Below are 18,374 nucleotides of genomic sequence, written 5' to 3'. Positions count from 1 at the left end.
ACTCCAGTATTCTTGCCTGGAAAACTCCATGGACAGAGGAGCCTGGTGGGCTGCAGTCCATGGGGTCGCTAGGAGTCGGACACGACTGAGCGACTTCCCTTTCACTTTTCACTTTCATGCCTTGGAGAAGGAAATGGCAACCCACTCCAGTGTTCTTGCCTGGAGAATCCCAGGGACGGGGGAGCCTGGTGGGCTGCCATCTATGGGGTCGCACAGAGTCGGACACGACTGGAGCGACTTAGCAGCAGCAGCAGCAGCATATCTATATATACATAAGCTATATGTGCACATAGATATATATACACATACATACATATGTACTTTTATCTGTAAGACTGTAAGAGCCAAGAGAAGAGACACAGCGCACGATTTGTTAACCACTGTAACCCATTCTTTCGAGCCCAGTAAGCACTGGGAGTTGTAGAGGTGAACACTCACAGAATTCAAAGCTGTAACAGAATTCTCGCCTTTTAGTCTTAGTCCTGCAGTGTACCAGACTCGTATCAACAAGACCCGAGTCCCTGAATCTCTCCAGGCCTCACTTCCTCCTCAAACGCGTCAAAAATACTAATACCTCCTCACACAGTTCTCAAAAGCACCAAATTAAATCACGATTGTGGAAACACCTTGTAAATCATTATTCAGATTTAGGATAATATTATCATTCTCTTCTGGGTTTTAATCCAGGCTCTTGCATTTCATGCCAGTGGAAGCTTGGGTAAATTCTTCAACCCCTGAAAGTTCTTCGCATCCTCATCTGTAAAATAGGAAAGATAAGGCCTAACTTGCAGGGTTGTTATCAGAATTAAACGAAATCACATTGACAACGTGGCTAGCACGACACACAGCACCCAGCACTCACTCGGAAGTTTGCTCCCTTCTCTCTCTCACCAAGTGTGTCCTGGTAAGCTTTTTCTATCCTGCCTGGAGCAGCACCCTGCACACGGCAGAAGTTCGAGAAATATTTACTCTTGATAAGGATGCTAATGAGAATGATGTTAATGAAAACAGACAACGACTACCGCAAAGATGACTTCACGGTGGCCTAACGGCTAGCAAAACCGACTTTTAGATTTGAATGCCGTGTGCTTTCTCCCCCTTGCCTTTCTGAAATGTGGGGGTAGGGTGGGAGGAGACCTCAAGTCTGGTAGAGGCCCCTTTAAAAATGTACCCGGGTTCCTCCTCTGCCAACCAAGTCGCTAAAAATACTACCACAGCAAAAGCTGAAATATTTGCAGAGAAAAATGAATTTCCTGCTACCTTCACCCCTTCCACTCAAAATCCTGACCTAAGAAGCCCCCAGCTCGGCTTCACCAAAGGCGCAGCCTCCCACGTCCCACCCTCGTCTTATGGTGGAGTCCCACCGTGGGTTACAGCTAGGATGTTATGTTCAGAAAGTGCCCACTCCAAGGCGGGGAAGCCACAAGTCTTGGCAAATAGCTTGCCATGTGCCTTGGCGTTTGTCTCCGCTTATGAGGACCAGCTCTCTCCAAATCCCCCTCCATCTGTCCCAAGAAGAATCTGTACTGGACCCTAGAAGCTTCCCACTAATCCATCTTTTATCCTTTCTTGTGTTGAGCCATCTCCTCCTCTGCCAGCTTTGCCTTCCAGCTGTGCCCTCCACCTCCCTACTCCCTGCTGAGTCCAGCCTCCTCTCTGCACCCACGGGCCCCAGCTCACTCTCAAACCAGGCCCCTCCAGAGTTCCTCCCCTTTCTAGGCCTGCAATCCTTCTCCTTCAATAGCAGTGGAAGTTGAGGAGTTTTTGAAATGTGAAGAGTCAAGGACGATAAATGCAGGGCCCAAGCCCAGCAGGTTAACAGGTAACACTCCAAAGGCTGACCTTGGCCCCAGGCCCCAGGCCAGGCAGTTCTCTGTGGGGAGTGTCATCTGGTCTCGTCAGTTCCTCAAAGTCCTGGGACCCCTCAGTCCTCACTGCTCCTGTCTCCTTTCCTTCTCATTGATTCGAGAATCAGAGGCTCACAGATCCACCCAGCCAGACTTGCCGACAACCTTAGTCACCTAGTCCGGAAGAGGAACCCCTCACCAGAGGATGTGCGTGTCCTTGATGTGTGCTGGTGGAGGGGCCTGCTTCTGTGCGTATCTTTGGATGTGACTGTGTGGCGAAGAGCCCACAGTACGTGTCTCTGAAGATGTGTGACCAGTGTGTGTGTGTGTGTGTGTGTGTGTATGCATGTAGGTGTCATTATATGGGGACATCCCCATGTAGTGGTGCTGCTCCCCTCTGGATACTTGAGTCTGTGGGTGTCTGCCTTCCTATTTCTGTCTCTGCCTTCCTGTCTGTCTACCTTTTCCTCACCTCTGCGCCTGCCCATCCCCCTGACAAGCGCTGTGGCCAGTTCTGCGTAGGCGCCTCAAGTGGGCTCTTGCTGAAATGGTTGTTTTCCAGGTAGAACCACAGTCGCGTATCCATTGTCCCTTGGGCCTGCGGTTGTTCAGAGACACCCTCACCTCCACACAAAGGTGTCGTTCAGGAGGAGGAGAGGGCTGTGCTGCCTGTGCGGGGCTCTGAAGGGGGGGTGCATTAATAAGATACCCCCCTCTTCAGCTCTGACCAGCAGGAAGAAGGGCCCAGAGGCAATGCAGCCTGCAGAGTGATGTTGCCTAGCAACTTGGGAGACTTTACTGCAAACTCACTCAATCCCGAATTCCTCAGCTCTAATTTGGGAAGAGATAAGCACGGAGTCCAGGCCTGATATCCAGTGTGCCCCTCAGGTCCTCCTTCCCTCCCTCCTCTGGAAGCCAGAGTTGAAAACTAACGCTAACTGGCACAAACCCGAGGCCCTCATGTAGGCAAGGGCCCGAGTTCCCAGGACTTTCTGCCATTTGGTGGAGGTGGGGGGGTGGGGGATGAAGGATGTGCCAGAGACAGACTGGGGAACAGATTTTCAGTTACAAGGGTGGGTGGGTCCCAAACCTGCTGAGAGAGACACCCCTACACCCCGGGGCCTGGAATCCCAGCCGGCATCCAGCTCAGCTTGGGAGACAAGCTGGCTAACCCTGTCCCCAACCTGAGTGGCCACCAGAGTTTCCCTCCCACTCATTTTCCCTTTGGCAAGCAAAGCCCAAATGTTCAGGTAGGAAGGAAGCATGTGACAGCCGTGCTAGGACAGGCAAGTGGCTGTGGAGTCTCATCAGTGCCGTTTCAGCAACCCCTGTCTCAGCCAGAGCCACAGGGCATTTTCCCCCTCCTCCCCTCTGCTCCAGTCCACACATCTGAAGAGCAGGCATCCTTGCTTCCTTCCCTCCTCTAGGACCTCAGCTGAGAAGGACCTCCCAGTTTTCTCAGAAGTGGCCCAACCTCTTCACTAGCATGCCACGCTGCTAGCTCTGGTACCCTGACCGGTTGGGGGAGGTTGGCAAGCTGTTCCCCCACCAGGCTGTTCTCCTACGAGGCTCCTCCTCCCATATCTCCCTTCCCAAGCCTCTCACAAAGCCCACATCCTTCCTCCACCATGGACCCAGAGAACTGATGACTTTGGATATTTCCCTACACTGGGGTTGAGAGTATTTTCTTCCCCTCCCAGGGGCAAGGGTGAGAGTAGCCAGTATTTGTCTTATACAGAAGCAATGGAACAAGAGGTTGGGGAGGTGTGGCTTGGGGAGTGGGAAGGAAAGGTGTGTATATCTACATATATCTTTCTCTCTATATATACACACACCAAATGGGTGTCATGCATATATGATTTTATCTTGTTAGTGCAGGACATATAGATGGATGGATGGATGGATGGATGGATGGATAGATAGATATGTAATGCAGACATTTCCAGTAGGGTGATTGCCGTGTCCATGCGTGCTGGTGTGTGCACATAACAGGGAGTCTGCGTGTATCAGCACAGCGTGTGTACAAGGCCTGTTTAGTTATTTTTGCAGTCTTTGTCTGCGTGTCGAAGTGCACGTTTTAGTGAGCCTGGGAAGTATCATATATGGACGTGTTGGGCTCTGGTGTGAGCTTTTGTGTTTACGCGTGCCCACCTCCAGGTTATGTACCCACGCCTTCCCCATTCCACCGCAGAGTGATGACGATACCTTTAAACCGCACGTCCTAGGGGGTCATTAAATTCTTTGAGGCCTGAGTGGGGAGGGAAGGTAGAGGGAACCATATTTGGGACTCTAGCTAGTTTGTGGAAGTGTGGGTGAGGGGTGCATGGTTTTCTCTCTGTGGGTGGGAGGAGTGTTGTGCCCAGATGCGAGTGTTTTTGTGCCCGGGATGTCGGGGTCCTCCTTCTGCGTGCGCCGGCATACATCTGCTTGGCAGTCTGCCGCCTCGGCAGCAACGGGGAGGGTGTTGGTGGTGAGTTTGGGAGGATGGGGTGTGTAGGAGGAATGGATGAAAGTGTGTAGGCAGAGGGGTTGGGGCAGGAGGCGGGGCGAGGAGGAGGGAGCCGCGAGGGGGCGTGGCCCTGCCTCTAATCCCCCCGCCCACTCTGCCGAGGGCTTCTCCTGATTGGCTTCTCTTCCGCAGGGCTCAGGATACTTTCTCCAGCAGAGCGGAGCGCGGGAGAGAGGACCCGAGAGCTGAGCTGCTAGTTCGGCGCGGATCGGCTGCCTCGCCACCGCCCCAGGGTCCCCACCTGTCACCGCGCAGACCCCCTGCGCCAGCCTCCGTCCCAGCCAAGGACTCCTGACATCAAACATGGACTGCTGCACCGTAAGTGAGCGGGCCTGGGGGACGGGCACTCAGCTTGGTCTGGGGAAGGGGCTACCGAGAAGCTCCTGGAGGGGCAGTGGGAAGTGAGGGATGGAAGTGGGTGCAGAAGACCTAGGAGCCATAAGGGTGCCTGCTGAGACGCGAATGGTGGGTGGTGGAAGGCGCCCGCCTGACTTGGAAGCCCTAGGAAAAATGCTCCCAACTCGCGGGGGCGTCTGGGCGCCCATCCGCTAAGCAGTCTAGGTTGGACCCGGAGCTCGACAAGGCTCTGCAACAGTAAAGCTGCAGGTTAGACGAGAAGAGGAACTTCCCCAGGGAGACGCTGGAAACCGTCGCCTAGCGAAGCAACCGCGACTCCTTTCCCCTGGCTTTCGGCCCTCACCCCAATCCCCATCCCACTACTGCCGCCGTCGGTGGGCGGACAGGATGACCTTGGTGACCCTCGCGTCCTGTGCAGCGCCCGGTGAGATAGTCAATTCATGTTGGTTACCTTAGTACTGATGATGGGCAGCGAAGAGCCTAGTCCATGTGGTCCTGGGGAGGGATTGGCCCGGCCTCCAACGCTTTCTAGCTCTGGAGGGGGCTGGGTGAAGTGACCGCGAGAGAGCCCTGCTGGCGAGGGAAGGAAGTGTCTGCAATTTGTCAGCGCCCACAAGGAGACCTGACGCCAAAGCAGGTTGCTGTTAAAGGTGCGGGCATGAAAGCGCCTCGCACAGGACCAGGCTCCTGGCACATCCGAGGAGTGGTGATCATACGTGTATACGATATGTTTGTATTTGTTTATTGTTACTTTTATTTATTTTTAGTCCTTACGTATAGAGAAAGTCCGACTCCAAAGTCCTTGTATTCTCAGCCATTTGGTCAACCCAGCTAATGACACAAGAAGTTATAACTTTGCCTGCTCCTCACCCTCCACCGTATGGCTTAAAAAGGGGGCTAAATGAGGTTTGGATGGAAGGAATAGCCCAATTTAGAAGAGGTGAGGGTTCCCTGTGTCTGAGTACCAAGAGGCAGAAAGAAAGGGGCAAGTGGTTGTGGCTGTTGTTATGATGTTTAGCTCTTATTAATACAAATAATTGTTGTCAATTTGTGAATGCTTACCATGTACCTAACACTTTATATTTAACCATCATGACAACCCTGTGAGGTAGACATTTTTCCATTTTACAGATGTGCGAAGTGAGGTTTAGAAAGATTAAATGATTTGCCCAAGGAAGCACAGCTTCTAAGTGTGAAGGTAGAACACTAGACTTGTCTGATTCCAACAGCTGTAATTTAACCTCTCCTATAAATATTTCCAATATTTCCTCATTGTAAAGGTAATATGCTCATAACAGAAAAAAAAATTTAAACTGAAGAAAAGTATAAAAAAGAAACATGTCAATCATCTACAATCCCACCCCTAGAGAAAGCCCTGATAACATATTTTCTTCCAGCCTTTCCTCTCTGTTGTTCTCCTGGAAGCAGTTTTTGGTTGTGAAAGGAAAATTGGGCTCTTAATGGAGGTTCCTGGGCTCCTCACCCCCCAGTGGTGTTTTACAAAACAGAGAAAATAAATGGATGGTGGGTTCTGGGTATGCCTGTGGGGGAGAGGAAATATTGCCCAGATGGTAAGAATGCTGGGGAAGTAAGTCAGGAATCATGGTCAATGGAAAGAAATGCAAGAGCAAAGACAACAAAAAGCCAGAGAAGGACAGTAACTTGTCCCCACTGGCACCTGCAGGACTAATTAGAGTAGGATGTCGGGTGCCTGCCTGTGGGCTCTGGTCTGCCCTGGACCATGTTCCTGAGTGCCCAGAAAGCCATACTGAAGGGCTGGTGGGCATGGTTGGAATAAGTGTCCCCTAAAAAAGAAGACGCTGCTCACTCAAATAATACAGCAGAGGCAAACACACAATTATCCCACTTGCCCCGTATTCTGGGTCACCTCCTCCAGTGCATTCTGTACACAGGCGCCCTCCCCCTTTCAGGTCGTGTCTTAGGTATGCAGGGCTAAAGGGCTGGGCAAGAGACAGCACCACTGCCAGGCTGTGCAGGGGGTCCAAGAAGAGGTGACAGGCTGAGGGTTGGGGCAGGGCTGGGACTGAGCATCTTCCTACCCATCTCCATTCTGTGGAGGGCTGAGCTCTGCACTGGGAGGAAGCTGGGACATGCATAGTGAACAGAGCACATCTGGGAGGCTGGGAACCAGTCCTTCTTCACCATCCATCCTGGGCTCTCCCTGCTAACTATCCAACCTGGTGTTTGGGCAACACCTAGGCCTCCCTTATTCCCTTCTTTCTCCTTGGTAAAGAGGCTCAGACAGAAATGGGAAGAAAACAGTCCTGCTTTTTTTTTTTTTTTTTTAAGAGCAAGAGCTGTTGATTCAGATGTACCGGTTGCCAATTTACATAGTCACAAATATCAGGCTTTTCCTGAATCACTTAATATAAAAAGGCAAAGAAACAGTTTTGGACTTTTTTTTTTTTACTTAGTCTAGTTGATGATCCAACTCATAGAAATAATTACCTGCCCTGAGGAAGTAGTTCGCAGCACAGGTTTCTGAATCCCATCACTATTTGTCGGCTCTGTGACCTTGGGTAATTTGCAAGATATCTCGGATGTTTCTTGACCTGTAAAATAGAGATTAAATGAAGACGTCCTTTTTGGCTCAGCAGTAAGGAATCCTCCTGCAATGCGGATGACATGGGTTCAATCCCTGGGTCAGGAAAATCCCCTGAAGCAAGAAACAGCAGCCCACTCCAGTATTCTTGCCTGGGAAATCCCATGGACAGAGAAGCCTGGTGGGCTCCACAGGGTCGCAAGAGTCGGACACAACTGATCAACTAAACCATCACCACCACCAACGGGTGCAAAGTGCTTAGCACAGGGCCCAGCATATGACAAGCAGTAGGCAGGGATAATTCTTAAAGCCTTTAGAACAAGGGAGCTGAAGGAGACTGCCTTAATTGGGGACAACTTCTAGATGTGGCTGAAGATATTGAGATCCTCAGAGCTGAAGTGATGTTTGGGACCAAGAGCCATGACTCGTGTTTTGCCCACAACTATCCACCTCCCCCTTCCAGAAGCCCCCTAGTTCATGCAGAGCTCTCAGCACACACCATCAGATCTTGGTTTTGGAAGGCACCAACGTAGGCAGCCTTCCTGGGTCTTTTTACTGTCCCTCCAGCTCTGCCCTGAGAACTCAGCTGAAGGGAGAGGGAGTGGGCTCTGGGGAGAAGCAGTGAGTTGGGGGTGGCTCTGCCTGTTGTTCCATTCTGGATGCAGCTGGGGTGGGTGGTGGCAGCAGGTGGGTATGAGCATTTCTGGGGGAAGATACCCCTTCCTCCGCTCAACCGCTACAGCTGCTGGCTCAGGGGAGGGCGTTGGGCATGCGGTTTTGATCATTGTCCTCTTTGGAGAAGAAACTTTCGCCATTCCCTAAGAATATCCCCAAGAAAGGTTTGAGTTCTGAGAATCGAGGATCAAAAAAAAGAGTGATTTCTGTTTATAAGTGGGGAATGAGATGTCAGGGAGAGGGGGATAGACCCAGGAAAGACAAAAAGAGTGTGTCAGGCCTCTCCAAAGCCACCCCAGCCCTTGATAACACCTTTTATCTGCACTTAACTCAACTGTGGGCATCTTGAGTGCAAACCAAAGATCTCTGAAGCCCAGAAAATGCAGACAACCTTGGGGACCATGATGAGAGGAAGCCATTTGTAAACCTGGACTTAAGCATCTGAGATTGAAACCTATGAAGGTCCTGGGGTGGGATCTGGTTGGGGCAGTGGTCACTGAGGTCCCACTCACACTCATCTCAATTCTGTGAACTGGATGGGTGATGGAGGGAAGAGAAAGGAATGGAACTGAAGTACTCTTAGTATGTAAGACCTTGGTCATCTCCTGCCAGAGAAACAAAAACACAGGGAAAGTAGTGGAAGTCCTCAGGCAAAAAAAAAAAAAGTCAGTTCAAAGGAGAAATGCCCTTTTAACTCCATAGTTAACCTTAAGCTTCCCACCTCACCTCATAGCTGTTGGGTTGGGTCTCCTTATTTTTTGGTTGCTCCCTATGATATTGCTTTTACATGACTGCTTCAACCTACTGAAACAACTATCTTGCATCAACTTACCATTATTTAAAAGAATCATAATAGCTACCATTAATTGAGCGACTAGATTGTGCCAGAAATTTTCTGCATATCACAGTGTTTATTCTTCCCCATGACCCAGAGGGACCTGATTTCAGATGGTTTGAGTTCTGAGAAGGAATGGAGATAGGAAAAGATTAGAAAACTTGCCCAAGACCACTCAATTAGCAAGTGGTAGAGCATGGTTCATTTTCTTGACTGTCTTTGCTTATCTGCAAAGTAGGGGTTAAAAGGGGCTTCCCAGGTGGCGCTAGTGGTAAAGAATGGGGAGACACATGAGACACAGGTTTGATCCCTGGGTTGGGAAGATCCCCTGGAGGAGGGCAGAGCAATCCACTCCAGTATTCTTGCCTGGAGAATCTCATGGACAGAAGAGCCTGTGGTCCATTGGGTCGCAAAGAGTCGGACACGACTGAAGCGACTTAGCACATACACAGGCAGGGGTTAAAAATAGAGTCTGGACTCTAACATACAAAGGCTTGACTCTTTGGTCCTGATAACTACCTGTACAACCTCAAGTAGGTTTTCAAGATTTAACTCAGTTTGATTAAGGGTCAACTGGGATAACAATAAAAGGTACGTCATAGGGTTGTTAGCAGGGCTAAATAAAATAACATCTGTAAAACCTTGTGTTGCCATGCCTGGAACAAGGGCAGTGCTTCAGTGGTATTAGGAACTATTGTCATTATTCTTTTCTTTCTCTTGCGCACCTCATGGAAAGGACTTCTTGCTCTTGCTTATCTTTCCTTTGTCCTTTTTTGAAGTGAAGCCTTTTCTCTGTAGCTTCTTGCAGACCATCCCCTCTCTCCTGTGTTTGGAGCAGTGCAGAATAGAGCCTGAATGGGAAACAGTCTCTGGCCTCTAGCCCTGGGTGGGGGAAGGCTGCCCCACTGCAGGGTAAGCCCCCTCTTCACCTTCATCCCAGCTTTGAGCTCTGGGGTGATTTTACTCAGCGAAGGGACAGCCTGCTGATTCTTCTAAACCCTCCCCCAGGGAATCCTGGACTCAGCAGGGACCCTTCTAAGCCAGAGGCACCCTCTGAGGATGGGGGAAAGGCAGCCGTGTCCAGGAGTCCCGCCGTGGTTTACTTTGCTCTTCTCCAGTAATTGCAGGCACCCTCCAGACAGCTAGACGACTCCCCTCACTGGGCCGCTGGCTTGGGCCGTGGCTCACTTACGGCTACCTGGCTGTCTTGTAGCACATCTACTGTGCGCTTCTTTTTCCGGAGTTGGGAACACAGCTGTGTCCACCTGACCCTGAACGTTCCTTTTTGTCTGCCGCTGCCCAAGACACACAAGCACACACATACACCGTCCCCTCCCCCTGCCCCAGTGCCGGCCCTGCCTTAGCCCCTTCTCTGCGCTTCCCACTCCCGCGTAGCTCTGGTCTCAGTCCCGCAAGTCTCTCCTCCTACCCCACCCTCTCGGGGATCTCGGCTGGGTCATCCCACAAGAAACACCCCCTCCCCGCTACCCTACCCTCAGGAGAGCGCCTGCTCGAAGCCGGACGACGACATTCTAGACATCCCTCTGGACGATCCGGGTGCCAACGCGGCCGCTGCCAAAATCCAGGCGAGTTTCCGGGGCCACATGGCAAGGAAGAAGATAAAGAGCGGAGAGCGTGGCCGGAAGGGCCCGGGCCCCGGGGGACCAGGCGGAGCTGGGGGCGCCAGGGGAGGCGCGGGCGGCGGCCCCAGCGGAGACTAGGCCAGGTGAGGCGGGCCGCAGGCTCTCCTTCCCGACACCGGGCCCCTTCCTCCGAAGGTGCAAGGATGACTAAGGGCACTGGGGGATGGAGAAGGGTGTGGAGGGAGCCAAGGAAATTGGCGATGTGGGGTGGGGACGCGTGGTGGGGACGAGGCTGCGGGCTCGAGAGCTCACCTGTTTCTACCTCCATCCTCCGTTCTGCCTCGCCCCGGACCGAAGGACTGAGCATTTTCGAAGGTAATGAATGCGACTCCGAAGCAGCGGGGTGGGACCCCTGAGTGATAGAAAAGCCCCAGACCCACCCCTTCCCTCTTCCGCCCCCACCCGCCTCCAGCCGGGGAAAATGCCCCTAAGCCTACGGGCTTTCTGACCCTTGGTAACAGCTGACGCTGCGACGGGCGCAACTGGACCGACACACCTGTCACCCGCACTGGACTCCACAAGCCGGGCCCAGGGGTCACAAACACCCCGCGGCTCGCACACCTGCCGGCCGCGGGCTCATTTCAGCTCAGTGACTCCGAGTGGGCAGTCCCGGGTGATCCCCGCTCCCCGCCCTGGGTGCCCCGGTTCAGGACGGAGGGTAGAGAAGAAAGTACTGGGAGCGGGCAGGTGCTCACCCCTTCTCTCTGCTCAGTTTCCCGAGACAGATGGATGCCGCGTCCCCTTCGCAGTGACGAGACTTCCCTGCCGTGTCTGTGATCCTCTCCTTTCCACCAACCTGCCAGCTTCAGGAGCCCTCTCTGCTTCCCCCAGAGACTCCCTCTCCCAGGAACACTTCGTCCATCAGTCGCTAAGGCCGTGCCCTTTTAGTTAGCTCTCCAGTCTCGTATGGTCCCCGTTCGCCCTTCCTCCCCATCCTGACCCCCCCCATCCTCGCGCCCCCAAATCTTTAGCTTCTCGCCAACCTCTCCCCGCACCCAGCATGCAGCTCTCTCTCCGCAGCCTCCGCGTGCTTCCCTTCGCGCACTGCGGAGGGCGCCCTAAGCCTGGCCCAAGAACACTCCAAAAAAAAAAAGAAATCCTTTAGTTCCGCGCGCAGCTAAAGGGGGCGCCCCTGCGTCTCTGCTGCGCCGCTCACGCCCCAGCCTAGTCTAGAACTTTGGGGCGAGGAGAGAGGGGAGGAGGGTTTTTATGATGTCGGATGCCCCTGCCGGTGATCAGAAGGGAAGTTGCCGTGTCACGCCCCAACCCCACGCCTGCCTGTAATCAGCCCTCCCCTCTCCCCAGCGTACCCCGAGAGCCACCTCTCCAGCTCTCCGCTTGTTTACGCGAACGCGGAGCGCGGGGGCGGCTCGGTAGGAGGGGTCTCCCGCGGCCCCGCCCCTGCTCCTGCTGGCCCCGCCCCCCACGGGCTCCTGGGGCTGTGGCCGGGAGGGTTTTTATCTCCGTGTGTGCATGTGACTGTGCTGGGTTGGAATGTGAACAATAAAGAGGAATGTCCAAGTGTTCAGAGGGTGCCAGAAGGGAGGGAGTTTGGGTACATGAGGCCACCGCTGGAAATCTGAACAAGTCTCCTTTGACCAAACCAAAAAGTGGAGGTGGAAGGGTGAAGGGAGGAGGGGAACCAAGATTAGAAGGTACCTTGGGAACCAAACTTCCCGCCCACAGCATCCCTTCTGGGAATACTCTTTGGGCAGTCTAGAGGAATTTGCTAAACCGGCAGAACGAAGAGAGAGACAGTATGGTACCCAAAAACTTTAATTTCTGATATTCCCCCTCAGGGATCAAGAGAGAAATCAGACAACCATAGGGAGCTTTGACTTGGTCGTCACCGTGCTGGCAGAGTAGGGCCTCTCCAGGAGCCCGTTGCTAGAATCTTCCCTTTCCAAAGGTTGCTCAGAAACCCCCGGTGCCATGGCGTCCTCCCTGATGGGATACAGGCAATTCTTAGTGAAAGCTGGGTGCATCCCTCAGAACACACCCATCCTCTATCCCAGGGACTTCTTATTTTTACTGTGCGTAGGAATCCTTGTGGAATTTTGGTTGAAACGACAATTCCAGGCCCTATCCCTCCCCCAAACACACACACACACACACACACAGATTCTGCTTCAGGAGGAATAGAAGTGGTTTGAATCTGAATGTTTAACAAACTCCTAGTTCAGGTAATCTGAGGACTGGGCTTCCCAGGTGATGCTAGTGGTAAAAGAACCCACCTGCCAATGCAGGAGACATGAGACACAGGTTCCATTCCTGCATTGGGAAGGTCCCCTGGAGGAGGGCATGGCAACCCACTCCAGTATTCTTGCCTGGAGAATCCCATGGACAGAGGAGGGATTGGAGAGGACAGACTGGCAGGCTACAGTCCATAGGGTCGCAGAGTTGGACAGGACTGAGGCAGCTTAGCACATAGGAACTCTCCCAGTGTGAGGACCACACTTGGAGAAAGGATGCCTGACTCTGGACCCCACAGCTGACAGCTGAAGTTGATGACAGGTGGCTTTTGCCTCTCCTTTCCTTACTACCTCGCTCTGCCCCACACAGAAGAACTAGACTCAGCTGAGAGCTCAGGACAAACAACTCCCAGCCTCCACAGCCTGTTAATCTATGTAAAAGTTCCTTAAAAGTGAAAAGCAAAACATTCTTCTAAGTGTTAGGAGGGAGAGGGTAGCTCATGAACCAAGCCCTCCACCCTGCACACTTCACTCACACGCTGAAATACCAAGCCGCACTGCACCCACAGCACAACCAAAGCCCAGGGCTGAGCCATGCCCCTCACCCTGAAACACCCCTGAAGGTGTCAGAGTTTGAGAGCTGCCGTCACCAACTCTTAACCCAAGCCCTTTCCTCCCACCCTGACCAGCCCTCAGCCCTTCTGCTCACTGTAGGTCACTCCCCCCGAATGTCTCCTTGGGCCTCTTCCTCCTTTCTTTCTGGAACCTTATCAGGCAGAACACAGCCACGGACAGGAACAGCAGGCCCAGCAGCACCCCAATCACAGTCCCAGCCACTCGGCCTTTGGAAGGGTCTAAGGAGACACGTAAGGAGATAAATGCCTGGTGGCTCAGATGGTAAAGAATCTGCCTGCAGTGCAGGAAACCTGGGTTCAATCCCTGGGTGGGAAAGACCACCCCATAGAGGAGAGCTTGGCAATCCACTCCAGTATGCTTGCCTGGAGAATCCCATGGACAGAAGAGCTTGGGGGGCTACAGTCCATAGGGTCGCAAAGAGTCGGACATGACTGAAGCAACTTAGCACACATACAAGGAGACACATGATCGTCAGAGCAACAGACCTTCCTTGATGCCCCCGATGGCTTCACACTGACCCCCTACCCAGGCAGACCAACCCAGCCTTTACCCAGCATCCCCTACCAGTCACAGAGAGGGTCAGCTCACAGGACGCACTGCCCATCTGGTTGGTGGCCACACAGCGGTAGGTGCCCGAGGAAGCCAGGGAGAGATTGGTGAGAATGAGCTGGCCAGACACCTCATCTAGAGAATAAGGAAGAAGTGTCCATCACTCATTCGACTCACAGTGAGCTACACTATGACAAAACTGTATCTCACTTCATCCTTACCACAATCCCATCAGGAAGGAACTAACCTCGTTCTATAAGTGGGCACACTGGCTCAGAGAAGGAAAGTAATTGTCCAAGGTGACCCAGAGAGGAAGTGCAAAACCACTGCAACTTCTGTACTCTTTCCACCCTATACAGCTGCCTTTTCAGGGAAGGGGAAATGGCACACATGAAGGGTTCAGACACCGCAGTGAAACTGGGGTGGGCTGGCTACTGGCTGATGTCAGGTTCTTGGTTGGTGGAAAGGGTTTGATTGCTAGAAATTGTGTTCTCTGGAGTGGGCTCTAAGCTGACCCAAATGTTCTTCTAAGCTGCTTACCTTCCCTTTACAAGGAAAAGTACACATTGGGAGGTGACCTGGGGGCTTTCTGCATTGGTAAAGTGGTTTGCTGGGCTTGGGAGGGTAGCCAGGGCACTGGAGCCAGCATGAGGAGACTGAGAAGCCAAGGCTCTTAGCCAGCTATGTGATCCCCTGTAGGAGATTCAAGCCAGTCCTTGCTACTCTGCCTCGGCTTCCTCTCTAGGAAGTTTGGAAATGATTCATGACCATTAAGATATCTACAAGGAACCCCAAGCCCCAGAATAGACAAGTGGGAGTCACAGAATACCCCCTGCCTTCCACTGTCTTCCAGGATATCAGAAATATGTTTAGCTTGATAAATGCTCCCAGGACCACACAGCTGCAGATGGTACAGGATGACAGGAGGGAAAAGTAAAGGCAGCCAAGGAAGAAGTAGGGGAGATATAGCCATGTATCTCATACCTCCAGACATGGAACTTCTATTGTGGCTGTGTGGAGTTTAGAGGCCAGATCTGCCCAGGCTCTGAGTCCCATCTTCCTTGGTGGCCTGGACCCTTACCTTGCACCATGCTGCCAGGAGAAGGTGTAGGAGAAGCTCCAAGGCGGATCCAGTTGTACACAGGCTTGGGGGCTCCCATAGAAGAGCTGCATCTGAGCGCAGCAGAGCCCCCCACGAAGGTCTGACCACTCTGACTGCATGCAGGTCTACTGGGGGGCACTGCAAAAGTCATAAGAAGTACCTTAGCTTTCTTCTGGCTCCACCTCCATGAAGTGCTAAGTTTCCTGCTTTAATACTCCTACCTACCACCTAGCGGTCCACCTCTGTTCACACACCACCTCATCTCCAGGAAGTAATTTCCACTATTGGAAATTCTGATTGTTAGAAAATTCTTCCTCATGTCAAGCCAAATCTGTGTTAATATGATATCCTCCCATTGGTTCCATTTCCTGCCCTCTGGGCCCACAGAGAAAAAAGAAGAAAAATCTCTCCTCCATAAGACAGCTCTTCAGATATTTGATTGCAGCTGTTACACACCACCACCTAAGTCTTCTCTTTTCCATCTCAACATCCCCAGCCCCTTTAATAGTTTCTTCTGTTTGCTGATCTCCAATCAGACTCTAGTTTGAGGTTAGATGGATGCTCTAAACAGGAAGTTATTGCTTAGTGATGGAGTGCCATCTTCCTTTAATTGGCCATAGCTTTTCTCTGCTGCTAACCTAGAGAGAAACAGAATCTATCTGCAAATGGGAGGTTCCCCTAAAGATGGAGCTGTTGGGGGATGACTCAGATCCCTATCTGTGGGAGAGATTTACTAGGGACTGAGGGAGGAGGGTGGAGCAGGGGTAAGATTAGACAACTTTAGGAAAGGGTATTTTCCTTCAAGGTCTCTAGTGCAGTTAGGTGCTTGGGCTAGAAAGCAGGATAGGGGAGATTTAGCAGGCCAGTGCAATCTTTCAGGTAATGTGGGTGGCTGGAGGGTCCCTAGCCTGGCTTACCCAGCACAGTAAGGTTGATTAGCCCCAACCCATTGGTGTAGAAATCTGGCGGATTGTTAATCTGGCAGAGGTAGGTTCCAGTGTCTGAGGGGCGGACATCGGTCAGTTTCAGGGTGGCCACTCCTCCTGTGGGGGGGTTCTGAAGCAGGCTGGCCCTCTCTGCCTTAGAACCAGTTGGATACAGCTGGCCATTGGTGAAGTACAGGATCTAGGGAGAAGCAGAAGACATGCGGATGTGCCTTTTGCCACCTGGTGTCAACTCTACAGTCCTTCAAAGCAGGTATAAGAGACCCTCCCTAAAGCAGCCAGGGAAGCTGATACTCTGTAGCCAGAACCGTGAAGGTCTATCTGTCCCCAAATATCATCCCTTCCCAGGTGCTGAATGAACTGGATTCATTGCTTTCAGCCACGCAAGCTCTCAATCCAGGGGTAGGGGCGGGGAGGGAGAGCAAATATTCCTGGAAGGGGCAGCATTTTATCCTGCTTTTAATCACAACAGCTTAGCCTCTGTGAGTTTATGAACTGACACTGGAGCTGCACTCACATAGGGAAGTGGCTAAGTCCCGTCTGACTCTTTATGACCCCATGAATTGTAGCCCGCCAGGCTCCTCTGTCCATGGGATTTCCCAGGCAAGAATACTGGAGTGGGCACCATTTCCTCCTACAGGGGATCTTTCCAGCCCAGGGATCAAACCCCGGTCTCCTGCCTTAGTGGGGCAGATTCTTTACCACTGAGCCACCAGGGAAGTCCAACTATGGGGGAGGAAGTTACAAACTGCAGGACTGTGTATGTGATACAGGGTCATGCAGACTGTGTTCCTAAGAAGATCTAGAAAGAGTGCACTGATTTTTTTTCATCCAAGTATTTTCATCCCCAAATGCACTCTCTCTGACCCCCTGCCCTCGTCCTAGGTGGGTCCCCTGGTCCTGCATCTCCTTGTCAAGTCCACCAAAGGCAAGAAGACCCCCCACTCGCGCAGGCACCCCCAGCTCACCGGTTGGGACATGGAGACAGGCTTCCCAGGCTGCACAAAGCTCCACTCCAGGGCAAAGTTGTCTCCCACCGAGGTGCTGTAGCTGCAGGTCAGCTCCGCAGTCTTGCCCACCGGTGCGCTCAGGGGCTCGGAGGGCACCTTCACCTCCACAGCCAACCCGGGGGCTGGGGGTGCCAGAGGCCGGCGGGGGGAGGGCTCAGATGACTCTGAGTGTCCTCCCTCTGCCAGGGCTCAGCTCCCTCCTCTCCATCCCTCCCTTTCCGAAACCTGAGGTTTCCGGGAGGGAGGAGCCCAGACCCGCCAGGTTGGTGAGTGAAAGGACCAAGACTGGGCCAGGTCCCGGGGTGTGTTTGTCAGGAAAAGAAAAACAGAAGTTGGGTGGTGGTTAAACCCTACTGAGAGAGGCCCAACTTGTCCTCCAGCCTCTGTCCTCGACCCTCCCAGCAGCCTTCCATGTCCCCTCCCCAGTCCGGTTGCTCTCATCCCCATCTGCCAGCCCCCTCCTCACCACTTAAGCCGACCCAGACCAGCAGGACCCTGCAGAGGAAGCACCCCGGGAGCCAGGCCATCATCCCGCCAACTCTTGGTCCGTCTGAGTGTCTGGGTCTGGGAGAAGGAAGGGAGCGCCCACCAAGCAGCCTGCTGGTGCTGGGCCGAGCGAGACTGGCTATCTCAGAGCAAACAAGGGGAGAGGCCGGGCCCTGAGGTAAGGAAGGGCTCCTCCCTCCTCCAGGCCCAATACAGGACTCATTCTCACCCTACCCCCTTCTGTTGTCCCCTTTCCCCCAATTTCTGAAGCTGTCAGGTGTGGGGGGTGGGGAGGGCTGGGTTTGGGGTGGGGTGGGCACTCCAGGGAAGGGGAGGGATCAGAATGGGAGCTCTGCAGGGAAAGAGCGACCCTGGAGGAAAAGAGATGCATCCTGATAACTGAGATGATGTCACCACTTCGGGGTCTCACACTGTGAGCCTGAACCCCAGGCTAAGACCCCATCACCCCCTTCCACTCCCTTCACAGAGTCTTGTTCCTTCTGAGGCCCTCGGAGGTCCTTTTCTCCCCTGAGACCCCTTCTTTGGCCCTTTTGGCATCCCTTGTTGAGATAGGTGTCTCCATGGAAACTACAACCCTCCTCCCGCCTCCCAGAGCCACCCCATTACATGCGCAGAGAAACTGAGGTCTAGAGAAGCCCCCACCCTGGGTATGAAAGCGTATGGCAGGATTGGTATGGACACAGCAGCCCCACATCCTGTGCCTGGCTCTGCCTCAGTACCGGGGGTCACTGCTGGATGGACAGGAAGGATTCAGTGGTCTGGGAGAGGGCAGGAGGAGTCAGGTTCTTCAGGCCCTGCACTTGAAGAGGAAGCAGAAGATTAAGTGCACAGGCACCCAAGCTGCGAGCTCCAGCAGAAAGTCACCAATTTCATCCCCTTGCTGCTTAAAGTGAGTTAGGACCTCCCCCCGCCTCTCCAGCACCACCTGACAGCACATGACCCTTGTAAAGACTCTAGAAGAGCTATCCTGAACCAGAAAGCCAAGTCAGAGGCTGTGTGGAGAAG

At 52.9% G+C, this 18,374-nt stretch overlaps 2 protein-coding genes across 2 annotated transcripts; one reads left to right on the top strand and one right to left on the bottom strand.

The window, feature by feature from the left end:
- Positions 1-300: 300 nt before the first annotated feature.
- On the bottom strand, positions 301-18,369 carry VSIG2 (V-set and immunoglobulin domain containing 2). The gene is made up of 11 exons (XM_027531681.1): positions 17,329-18,369; positions 16,821-16,984; positions 15,826-16,033; positions 14,888-15,046; positions 13,822-13,941; positions 13,331-13,475; positions 11,125-12,373; positions 10,682-10,781; positions 7,183-7,286; positions 5,165-5,286; positions 301-757 (listed from the first exon to the last, which is right to left on the bottom strand). The coding sequence occupies exons 1-7, from the start codon at positions 17,390-17,392 to the stop codon at positions 12,244-12,246; spliced, it is 990 nt and encodes a 329-aa protein (XP_027387482.1). The 5' UTR covers positions 17,393-18,369; the 3' UTR covers positions 301-757; positions 5,165-5,286; positions 7,183-7,286; positions 10,682-10,781; positions 11,125-12,243.
- On the top strand, positions 4,479-11,957 carry NRGN (neurogranin). The gene is made up of 4 exons (XM_027531680.1): positions 4,479-4,674; positions 10,286-10,512; positions 10,727-10,744; positions 11,142-11,957. The coding sequence occupies exons 1-2, from the start codon at positions 4,660-4,662 to the stop codon at positions 10,505-10,507; spliced, it is 237 nt and encodes a 78-aa protein (XP_027387481.1). The 5' UTR covers positions 4,479-4,659; the 3' UTR covers positions 10,508-10,512; positions 10,727-10,744; positions 11,142-11,957.
- Positions 18,370-18,374: the final 5 nt, after the last annotated feature.

The sequence above is a fragment of the Bos indicus x Bos taurus genome, chromosome 29, assembly GCF_003369695.1.
Source record: "Bos indicus x Bos taurus breed Angus x Brahman F1 hybrid chromosome 29, Bos_hybrid_MaternalHap_v2.0, whole genome shotgun sequence".
In the NCBI taxonomy this organism is placed as follows: domain Eukaryota; kingdom Metazoa; phylum Chordata; class Mammalia; order Artiodactyla; family Bovidae; genus Bos; species Bos indicus x Bos taurus.
This window is presented reverse-complemented; position numbering and strand designations above follow the sequence as displayed.

What these genes read in the sequence shown, in the direction of transcription:
- VSIG2 (XM_027531681.1), bottom strand. Translation starts at nt 17,392, where the DNA reads ATGATGGCCTGGCTCCCGGGGTGCTTCCTCTGCAGGGTCCTGCTGGTC. An exon ending in GGTCTGGGTCGGCTTAAGTG is followed by an intron (nt 16,985 to 17,328) that starts GTGAGGAGGGGG and finishes TGGCACCCCCAG; the next exon opens with CCCCCGGGTTGGCTGTGGAG. An exon ending in GCTGACCCTCTCTGTGACTG is followed by an intron (nt 13,476 to 13,821) that starts GTAGGGGATGCT and finishes GTGTCTCCTTAG; the next exon opens with ACCCTTCCAAAGGCCGAGTG.